General features: G+C 38.3%; 1 protein-coding gene across 12 annotated transcripts in view; it reads left to right on the top strand.

The window, feature by feature from the left end:
• The window catches only part of znf740a (zinc finger protein 740a), a 50030-nt gene extending 40201 nt beyond the window's left edge, over positions 1–9829 (top strand). For all 12 annotated transcript variants that reach the window (XM_049471468.1, XM_049471462.1, XM_049471465.1 and 9 more), the window contains one exon: positions 6314–9829. In XM_049471468.1, coding sequence (XP_049327425.1) covers positions 6314–6490 — 177 coding nt within the window. In that variant the 3' untranslated portion in view covers positions 6491–9829. The remainder of the gene's footprint in view (positions 1–6313) is intronic.
• Positions 9830–11580: the final 1751 nt, after the last annotated feature.

The following is an 11580-nucleotide window of genomic DNA, read 5'->3' on the forward strand; positions in this document are numbered from 1 at the left end:
CCTAATATATTCATTCTAAAAACTGGGCTGTCTGGGTGTTGCTTTTTGCGGGAGTCCTTCTGGCCACTCCACTTTTCTTTATGTACTTACGTCACATGTACAGCCTCTAAAAGAAGATCCGGCTCAGTTTTACTGAACATGAGCAGCTGGTGGAGCAATGGAGACTTCAGAAGGGGAAACTCAGACCTCAGAAGCTTTTTCACCCAGAGTAAAAACAAAGAAACGAAGGAGTGAAGTTTCTGACCGAGCTCGCTTGCTCTCTCTCTCTCTGACTGAACATAACCTGGAATCGGATTCATCTGCTCTGAAAGGAGACCGGATCACACTCGCCCAGTTTAAAATGATTCTTCTGCATGCTCTTTGTATTAACCCTAAAGCCCAAAACATAGAGACTTCAGCTTTACATTATGTGCCACAAAACTGCCACTTGGTAGTAGGACAGTAGTACTATTGTAATCAATAGTATTAATGAGAAATGACACAGGGATTGACGTATAGAACACATGAAGAAAGAGAGGTGCAAAAAGCTATGAAAAGTCGTAACACCAGCTTGTAAAGACCGTCCATCAGTAATTAGTAAGCAACCCTGCCACTTAGTGCACATTAATATCAGCTGGTTCAACTGATGGCCTTTAAAAAAAGAGGTGTCATTACCAAGGTGCCACACAAGAAGCATCTTGTGATGGGTAAAACCAGTGAGCTCAAGACCTTCACAACCTTATTGTTGCAAAACCTACTGATGGCACTGATTACAAAAGAATTTATAAACTACTGAGTGTTCCAGTTCTGTTGGGGCCATAATCCCCAAGTGGAAAAACATCATTTCACCATAAACTGGCCTCAACCAGGTGCTCCCTGCAAGATTTCAGAAGAGTTGTCCAATAGCCAAGGACCACTTGTGGAGAGCTCAAAAAGATCTGGAATCAGCATGTGCAATTGTTTTAAAGAAAACAGTCTCCATTGATGAGGAATAAGCATGTTGTACCGCGTTTAAAGTTTGCTCAACAACCTTAAAACAAGCCTGTGAAATGCTGGTTAGATGGGACCCAGATTGAACTCTTTGGATGCCATAATACACACAATGTTTTGAGGTCAAAAGACACCATACCAAAAGTAAAGTTTGGAGCTGGAAACATCAAGGTGTTGTTGCTGTTTTTCATTTCATTACATTATATTACACTACATTTGGCAGACACATTTGTCCAAAGCGTCTTACAATAGTGAAGTACAATAGAAGGTAAAACATCTTTATATAGGACCTAAAGGAGGTCAAAGGGAAATATTGGGATAGAGGGGTCAAGGAGGGGAAGAAGGAAATGAGGTTAGAAGTAGTTAGTGTGTTAGAGGTGTTAGGAGAGTAAGTGCTCGTTGAAGAGCTCTGTCTTCAAGAGCTTTTCAGCATATGACACTGGCACGCTTCATTTAATTGATGGATGAATGGACAGATGTACCAAGACATTCTTGATAAAAATCTACTGCCATCTAGCAGGATGATGAAGATGAAAAGAGGGTGGACATATAACATATAAGATATATGACATATATATCTTATAGGCCGCACTGATAGGCCGCAGTATGTCAGGCTGAAGGACATCACGTCTGACACTGTGATCAGCAGCACTGGAGCACCTCAGGGCACGGTGCTGGCCCCTCTCCTCTTCACCCTGTACACCGCAGACTTCTGCTACAACTCCGAGCTGTGTCACATTCAGAAGTTTGCAGATGACACAGCCATCGTGGGGTGTATCAGGGACGACAACGAGGAGGAGTATAGAACTCTGGTGAGGGACTTTGCTGTTTGGTGCCACAGGAATAATCTGCAGCTCAACACCTCAAAGACCAAGGAGTTGGTTATTGACTTTGGGAGGTCCAGACCAAGGTCACGACCAGTTCTGATTGAGGGGGTTGAGGTGGAGGCTGTGGACTCCTACAAGTACCTTGGGCTGTGGCTGGACAGCAAGCTGGACTGGACCTGTAATTCTGACCACCTGTACAGGAAGAGTCAGAGCAGGCTGTACTTCCTGAGGAGACTGCGGTCCTTCAACATCTGCAAGAAACTCATGTGGATGTTCTATCAGTCTGTGGTGGCCAGTGTCCTGTTCTACACCGTGGTGTGCTGGGGATGCAGCATATCAAAGAAGGACTCATCCAGGCTGGACAAACTGATCAGGCGTGCTGGTTCTGTGGTCGGCATGAAGCTGGACTCCTTGGTGACGGTGGCAGAGAAGAGGACTATGGACAAACTGCTGAACATCATGGACGATGCCAGTCACCCTCTGCACACCGTCATCAGCAACCAGAAGAGCCTGTTCAGTGACAGACTGCTCCTCCCCAAATGCAGGACCAACAGACTCCGAAACTCCTTTGTCCATCATGCCATCAGACTTTACAATTCCTCCCCTGGGGGAAGGAGGAGTAACAGGAGGACAGAGGATGAGGAGGAGCAGTAGCAACTCAAATGGACTAAGTGCAATAAAATAACACATACGGACTAAGCGCAATAAAATAATACATACGGAATAAGTGCAATAAAAATTCTATTCAAATACATTCACTGCATATTTATATTTATAGTTATACTAATTATATTTGCTGTTTTATACTTTTGTCTACTTGCTTTGCACTTTATATTGTTTATATACACTTTATATACACCTACTCTTTGTTTCTATCTGTGTGTACTGTATTGATGCTGCTACTGGAACCCTAATTTCCCTGAGGGTACCTCCCAAGGGATCAATAAAGTTCTATCTATCCATCCGTCCGTCCGTCCGTCCGTCCATCCATCAATCCATCCATCCATCCATCCATGAATGATAACAATCCCAAACACACAGCCGAGAAAACTTGGTTTCAGAGAAAGAAAATAAAGCTGCTGGAATGGCTCCACCAATCACCTGACCTCAATACAACTGAAAATCTATGGAAGATCTAAAGCTCAGATTGCATAGAAGGAGCCAATTGAATCTTCAGGATTTGAAGAGTTTGTGTGGAAGAATGGGCCAAAATCACACCTGAGAAATGAATGCGACTAGTTTTTTTATACAGGCTTGGATTTCTTTGCATGTGTGGCTTGCCTGGGTTGTTACCAACATCTGGTGAGAATTTCATGTCAATAGCACCTTTAGAACTAAATTTACGTTTTTAAAAAAAATTGATGACTTGTTCAATACTTACTTCACCCGCTGTGTGTTTGTATTTTTGTGTTTTACTGTTAGATGAAACTCATGGCAGGTCTGTTATGGTAACAGGCTTCAGATTTCATAACCGGAACGCAGATTTGGTTTCATTATTATGAATTTGTGGTAACCATGTTTTTCTTTTTGTTTTGTTTTTAGTACGTCTCAAAACTGATCACACCGGTTGTGCTGCTCATCTCCTGATTCTTTAATAGATAGTGTTCAGTTCCATCAGCACCTGATTCACTGATTAGATATAACGATTAGATTATAATAAATCGTTACAATACTGGACTCGTTCCAGCATGAGAGCACTGGAGATGGTTAAAACCAAAATACTCCCATATATTACTACACAAACAATTACATAAATTTAATTTGATTTGGTGTTTTTATGTGTTTATAGTTTGGTACTGTAGGGCTGTGTTTTGGCAAGGATTCAGGATACAATATGTATGATATAATGTGATGTAGGGTTGTGACATTCAAATTATCGTATTTTTCGCACTATATGGCACACCTAAAATCCTTTAAGCAGGAGCAGTAAAGCCAGTCCACTGAAGTACAGCGTTATAAAAGAGTTTCAGTTTAGTCTAAGGCACCGAGGCTGGAGCATTATTAGCATTGGCTGCTAAGTATTGAGTATTTTCAGCTGGTAATCTGCTGCTGGTAAACCTAGCACTGCTGGAGCAACATTAGCATTACTCACATTAACCGACATTCAGAGGGGAGTATGTCAGACCTTAGTCTGTAGGTTTTCCGTGTTCAAACAAGCTATGAGTGACGAACCTTTAGCTGATAGCAACCTGGCTTACCAGAACACTAAGTGCTCCTCAGTGTAGCCCTGTTGGGTGCCATTTACATCCTCCTAGCGATTAGCCGCTAATGCTAATGCTGCTGCACCCAGCCTTAATGGCAATACGGAAATCTAAGATCACTGTAAATAAACAGAAGCACTTTACTTACCCAATAAACAGTTTTCGGTAGGGAAACCTGTGTAGATTAACATCAGCATTCTTTAACTTTAAAAGCAAATAATTTTTAACTTAGCTTTGCTTAATTTAGTTACCCACCACCACCCAGCAGCGAGACCTGCTGAATTAGAAGAAAAACCAGGTGACACTTCCATTCCTTACAAGTGTCGCCTAATGCACCTTATAATCCTGTGTGCCTTATGTATGAAAATAGACCAGAAAGAAGACATTCATTGATTTTGAATTTGATTGATCAAATTGCTGTTTTAATGTTATTTTCAAAAATGGGATAATCAAGATTGTTCATCTTTACATAGCTGTAGAAGCTGCTCTCAGTATTGACATTTGCTTCTGTCAGAAACATGTAAAGAACTCAAAGTCTTTTATGTGAAAAGTATTTTATACTTTTCCTAAAATACAAGCATGTAATATAAAAGCAGCTGTAAGGTTGAAGAGAAAATAAATACATAATGTACTGAAATGTAAAGGAAACAATAGCATGGGCATCACTTTAAATTGTGCTCTGTTTACCAATAAAAAAAATTGTCATATAAGAATCTATTTAAAAATCTAAATTGTAATTGACAATCGCTTACAGATTTGAAGAATATTGAGATTATTTTCACCCAGCCCTAATTTGATGTATTATAGAGATGCACAGAATATTCAGCAACTGAAATTGTGCAGATAAAAATGCCCACAAAATAGTTTTCAGATTAATTATTGAAAAAATATATATTATTTTCAGAGCAATATTGTGCTTTGTTTGTATGTCTGCTGGTATCTTAAATATCTTAATTGTTTCATAAATGTTTTCAAATTGTAGTAAAAAAAACATTTAGATTGTATCATTTCTAAAATAATACAATAAGAAGCCTAAAAGGAATACATATGTTTGAATTTTTTGTCTTCCTAAAATAATTAAATATTAAATTATAAAGTAATCCATTCAAATAAAAATAGCTTTTAACTAGGGATGTCCCCGTTTTGGTCATGTGATCTGAAAATGGGTCTGAAAGTGTATTTTTTTTTTTTTTCAAATGTCAGAATCATGTGAAAAAGATCTGTATCATTAAGTATTAAAAATGTCGTTGTGTTACACCACAAGTTTACTATACACGCTGTTGCACACGTGCTGCTTTCACTCTGGCAACAACAAGTCCTTCATATCGTGTGTGTGTGTGTGTGTGTGTGTGTGTTATTGGCTGCTAGTGCTGTTGCGTTGTTTATTAACACTGATTTATACTGATTAGCATGGAGACTAATCCCAATAAGTACTTGCTTATTTTGTGATAAAAAAAAACATTTTGGATGTGGTTGTTCTGGTAATAATTACAAATTCATAAAAAAAAAACTTAAACTTAAATTTTCTACTGTATTGTCGTTTAAGTTTTAGATTAATCAAACTCTGTGCCAAAAAATCAGATCAGGACATCCCTACCTACTGATAACTAATAATGTTATTGCAACCCTGATTGGTTTATCAAAATTTGGTTTGTTTCTCAAATATAATTCAAAAATAAAAAAATATAATTCAAAATTTTGAACTGATAGGGCGCCGAGTGGTCCAGCGGTCTAAAGCGCTGCCACTATGATCAGGAGGTCGCAGGTTCGAACCCCTGCTCATGCAGCTTTGCCATCAAGCTGCCAGCGTCAGAGGGAGCAAAATTGGCCCTGCTCCCTCTGGGTGGGTAGATGGCGCTCTCTCCCCACATCACTCCTAGGGTGATGTCTGCAGCACAGGGCGTCTGTGTGCTGATGTACCGGAGCCGAGCTGCTGCGCTTTCCTCCCAGCGCGCTGGCTACTCGGCAATGCTGCATCAGCAGCAGCTCGAAAAGAAGCGGTGGCTGGCTTCACATGTATCGGAGGAGGCATGTGTTAGTCTTCACCCTCCTGGTGTGTTGCGGCATCACTAGTGATAGGGGGAGTCCTAATGAGTGGGTTGGGCAATTGGCCGGGTAAATTGGAGAGAAAATGGAAAAAAAAAAAAAAAAAAATTAACTGAATTTTAAATTAGAAATGATTCTTTATATATAAAGTTAGTGCTTAATTAATAGTTGTCATCTTTTTTATGTTTTTCTCCGTTAGAAAGAATCTGAATGTCCAAAGAAAAAAAAATATGTATAAAAAAATAAGTTATATCTCTCTCTGTTTTGCAGAACTTCTCCAGGACAGACCGTCTGCTGAGGCATCGGCGACTGTGCCAGGGAAGGGGCGTGGCTAAAGTTGAAGCTCAGCCCTGCTGCGAGCCCCGCCCCTACCCCCAGGAGCCACCCCCAGCGCCCCCTGCCACCTGGAGTCCCCTGCACCCGCCCCCCGGCCGACTTGCGGTGTGACATTCCAGTCTAGATGTTGGAGATAAACAAAACAAACAAAACACACGAACAGCCCCGCCCCCCTTTGCCTCTCTCACTGCCGCCTTGCATAGTGGTGACACCCACTGGCCAGGACTGATACTGCAGGAGGATGAAAGAGAATTAGAGAAAGAAAAGATTCTCTACCCTCTCTGATCTTTATCTTCTGCGATACGTTATTATTGTTATTATTATTTGGAGAGAGCGATCATTACGGGGTTGTTGTTTTTTTTTTCTACTTATTTCATTTTATTTTTTTATTTTTTTTGTTTGTAAAAAAAAAAAAAAAAGAACTTTTTCGGTGGTACGTAGAAGAAGGGAACAAAGAAGAAAACGGAGTCAGGAGAAGTCATGGTGGTCGAAACGAATCGAATCAGGGAAGAACACCTGAAGATTTTTTATTTTTTTTTTCCTCCAGAGAAACAAAACTTTTATGTTAGCATTTTTCTGCAGATCACACGAGCAGAGACACGTCGACGTGTGACGGTACAAACTTCTTTAACAGCGAAGACGGATTACAGACTTACTTACACGGATCGGCTGCCATTTACTTACTATATACAGTTACATACGTACATTCATGTAACATTTTATTCATTCTACTGGACCTTCTTCTTAAGAAAGATAAGGAAAAAGCGCAAACTCACATGACGTTTACGACAAAACAGCACCAACATTTTGTCTCCAGTACCCGTCAGTGCTGAAGACTCAGGAAGCGTGAAAACGTTGAGAAGAAACGTTGCAAAGAAACGTGTCCACAGTACTTTTAAGCAACTTGTGAGGAAAAAACGGCACAAAACACACACAAAAAAACAATTCCATACCGTTCTTTACTCTTAGCGTATCCAGCTAACGGTTCACGCTGATATTCTGACGCAAGGTTGAGTTTCCAGGCTGTAAATGTAACTCTGTTAACTGGTTTGTAGTGTAAAACATTTAAAATCTTAATAATTTGGTGGAAATGGCGATGCGCAGCCACGGTGTGCGAGGATGACACCTGTCCATCTCCAGCAGCTCACATATTCACATTACTACTACATAGTGTGTTACTGTCAGTGATGATGTATCTACATAGCGAGTGATGCAAAGACGGAAGCTCCGAGGAGATGCTCGACACGACGTTTACGACGGATTTACGTTTTAAGACTTTGTGGCCTTAGGATGTGATCATGTGTTCATTTGAAACTTTTTTTATTTTTATTTTTGGTTAATCTTAACCTTGACTTGTCAGAAAACACGGTCACTGCCTAAACGTTTCGGTTGTGTTGTTTTACTTCCCTTAATAAAGGGGAATACCACCAACTTATTCAGAGTGGGGGCTTTTATGATGAACTTGTTTAGATAGTGGGGGGTTTGAGATTAACTCATTCAGAGTGGGGATCTAAATGAACACTTTATTTACTGTCCAAACCTGCCAGTGATCTTACATGAATTTAGATGAAATGATGATGGTAAAATAATTGGAAATCTATAATAAATATACGATTTTCTTTAGAGAATATTTTTCTGCACTACACCCTACATTAAAGGATATGAAATTTTGCCAAAATCTTCTCAAAAGATGAAAGTGTTTCAGGCATCAGGCAGTGGATTTGTTACCATTTAATAGCCAGGAGCTTTTAGAAGTTCCAACTTTGTACATACACTATTCTCACTGTGTAAGAGTGCAAACCCACTAAATCCACTCTGAATGACTCTTAAATCACTCTGTCTACATCCTAACTTCTAAAAGTTTGGTGGAATTTCCCTTTTAATATGTCAGTGTAACGTATCTTGCCTTTTCTATAAGTACTGCTGTGCTGAAATATCCCTCTATCTATTATTTTTGATAACTATAAACTAAATGTCACTTATTGTTTGATAAGGGTTTAATCAGTATGTTAATACTGAAGAGTTAAGTGTGGCAATATCTTAGTTTCAGTAGGCAGATCTTTGACCCTGTACTTCCTGTTGTCGCACCTGTGTTCCTCAAGCCCACAATGTTCTCAGCTCAGCATTTGGAGATCTGCTGACCCTGCATCGCTTAGTTTCAACTTGAAACTTAACCCACCTGACCCAAGGATCGAGAGTTCAGAAAGAGTTTGGAAAGATTCAAATCATGCGGCTTTGCCATCAGCAGCCAGAGTCCGAGAGAGCATAGTTGGCCATGCGTTGTATTGATGCTGCCTCTCTAGTCTCCCACAAGGGGCGACTGTTAGCTGATGTGTCAGAGCTGGGGACTCAATGCTTTCCTCTGAGCGAGTTGTGATGCTGCTTGGTGATGCTGCTTTGATTGGCTGCAGTTGAAAAAGGGGTGGGGTCTGATGTCACATGTATCAGAGGGTTTGTTCTCGTCCTTACCCTTTAGCAAGCGCTACAGTGTCCGGTAAAAAGGCTACTAGCTGAAGCTTCTTTTGGGTTGGAGAACGGTATGGAATGTTGGAACTAAGCTGTGTAGGATGGTGGATCTCCAGCGTCCTCCATGTTTGAGAACAAGGTTCTTAAGTGGAACGTTAACTACAACCATCAGATAACTGTACTAAAGGATTTAGTCTGGATCTGTTCTTCTTTTTAAAACTTCAAACCTTCAAACTCTCCTCGGTTTTTCTTTCTGTGTTTCTCTTGTGTCCCAATACTTACTGATCTGTATGTCAAACAACAAGCCCCTCCTACATACAGAATATATATGATATTATATATATGATTTTATGTTTCGCAAGTGTGATGTACCATGGGCGGGGCGTCCACCACCCCGTAAAGCGAGACGTTGCCACATTTCTATGAAACGACTGATTTTTTTTTTCTTTTCTTTTCTTTGTGTTACATTGTACGCTTATTATTATATATCAGAATCGAAACGGACGACAACTTCTCTTAGTTCTGTAGCAACATGCTGTGTTTTTAATAACTTTTTTTTTTTCTAATATAAATTTAAAACACTGGAGCGAAAAGTGAAAAAAGTTCAACTATAGACGTTTTTTTGTTTTTATATTAAAAAAAGCTAGTTTTTAGTCATTAGACAAAGCCTCTCTTCGAATCGGCGAATCAGAACAGATTGGAAATGATGTTTCGTCACGGTCCCTGCAGAACGTCGTGGTTCTGAGTTATTAAAGGGTTAAAAATAAAGAGATTTGAATTTGGTATAAAAGTCCTAGCGAACCGTTCCCACCACACTGTATTAGTGATGATATGGTTAGAGTATAGCGGGGAAATCTGCATCAGTAGTAGAAAACAGTAGTCCTTTATTTTATCTTGCATGCCATTTGCAGTTATCACTGTAAGATCTTTATATTGATTTTGTTTTTCTTCTTTAAGAATAATAAAAAAAAATGTTGTATTGATGATCATTATTGTAAAAATGGGCAAGTGAATCCAAAACAACCTTGTGATCCAATTAGTTTCATTGTGTGGAGTGAGGAGAGGGGCTTCCATTATGCAGAAATAAAATCCTGTAAAAGAAAATCTACTGTGTGAGATTTACGAAAGCACTGGGAGAATCACTGATTCGAAGGGGGAGGTGGGGTGGTGCAGAATGTGGGCTGCAGTTGGTGAATGTTTACCTGGTTTTCTGTAGAGCTGTTTGATATTCAAATCAAAAATCTCCATATTCTTAAAGTATATGAGCAATTCTCGATTAGGATTTAAATTTTAGTTCTTGCATTACAACTGAAAAGGTTTTTTTCTTCATTTCTTACATTTGTTAATGTTTTAGTTTTTTTTTAAATAGTAACAAACAGCAACACTTTGAGCTATCAGATATGCAAACTGTTTCTTCATTTATTGTCGAGTCAAAATCAAAATGCAGTAGGGGTGGGTAAAATTACCCTAAAATTATATCACAATATTTCAAGGTATATTTGTGATTACTGAATCACTTAATTTTTTTATATATTTTTTTCAAGGTTATACTACTGCAAAAAATAAATTAACTTTGAAATGAAAGTATTATTTAGTATTAATTTAACAGTTTTATACATTCAGTAGAAACATAAGAAGAATCTATGAATGTTTCTCTATTTTTAAACAGTAGCTTACCAAGACACTCTTGTATAAAATGAGTGTAGCAAAATAAAAATGTAACAGAAATAAAGTAATGTAACAAAATAAATCAACTACATGTACAGCATATTAATGCATATAAATAAAATACTGCAAATAGCAAAACAAAATTATTGCTGTTATCATTAAATTTTTTGCGATATTATTGCACATGTGTGGCACACCCCTACCATGCAGAACAATAAAACCTGCATGAAACCAATATAAAATTGTTCATTCAGTTTAATTTAGCTGTTTTTCTTAAAAATAGCAAGCAGCTTTTTTAAACTATACAAGCAGCTTTTATTATTAAACACACAAACATAAAAAAACAACCTTTTTTTTATATTTCAGTCTAAAATATAATTTCTGCCACATAATAGAGTTCTATCTACTGATATTATTACCCTCTAGGCAGCTTCTGTATGGAAAGGTCTACAATCTGCAATAGTCATTATTCCATGCTCCCATAAAAATCACATTAAAATGAATTAAGTAATAAGATAAACCTCCAAGCACTAATTCTCTGTTAATGATGTAGAAATGTTAAGATGTCGTGGTGGGGAAATATATTAGAAATAGAAAAGTAGTGGCAGATTTTTAAATGAGGATGAAGAGAGTTAATATTAATCCAATGTATGCATTTTTTTTTTAGAATTACAAGAATTAAAAAATCTGTGTTGGTTTATGTGAATTGAGCCAGACTCTAGTTAGACAAGACTGACTAACATTCATATCCACTATGAGCCACGTGATTTCCTCCGCTAGAGGGAGCTCTTTTCATTCTGTGTGGATTGTCTGTGTCAGTGTCTGTACTCAGAACTGAAGATGACCCACACACCAGTTTCCAGATCAGTTATAATGTTTACTTTTAAAAATGAGATATTGATATAGATATTGATATTTAAGTTTTACTTAATTCATTTCGATTTTAATGTAGTTATTTATTATAGTAATTTAGTTCATTATTATTTATTAGCTCTTCAACTCAAATTCTCACTGTGAGATCAGTCAGATCAGCAGTGAAGAGCAGAGCTGTGCTGTCCAACATTATG

This window comes from Astyanax mexicanus, chromosome 24, assembly GCF_023375975.1.
Source record: "Astyanax mexicanus isolate ESR-SI-001 chromosome 24, AstMex3_surface, whole genome shotgun sequence".
NCBI classification, from domain to species: Eukaryota; Metazoa; Chordata; class Actinopteri; order Characiformes; family Acestrorhamphidae; genus Astyanax; species Astyanax mexicanus.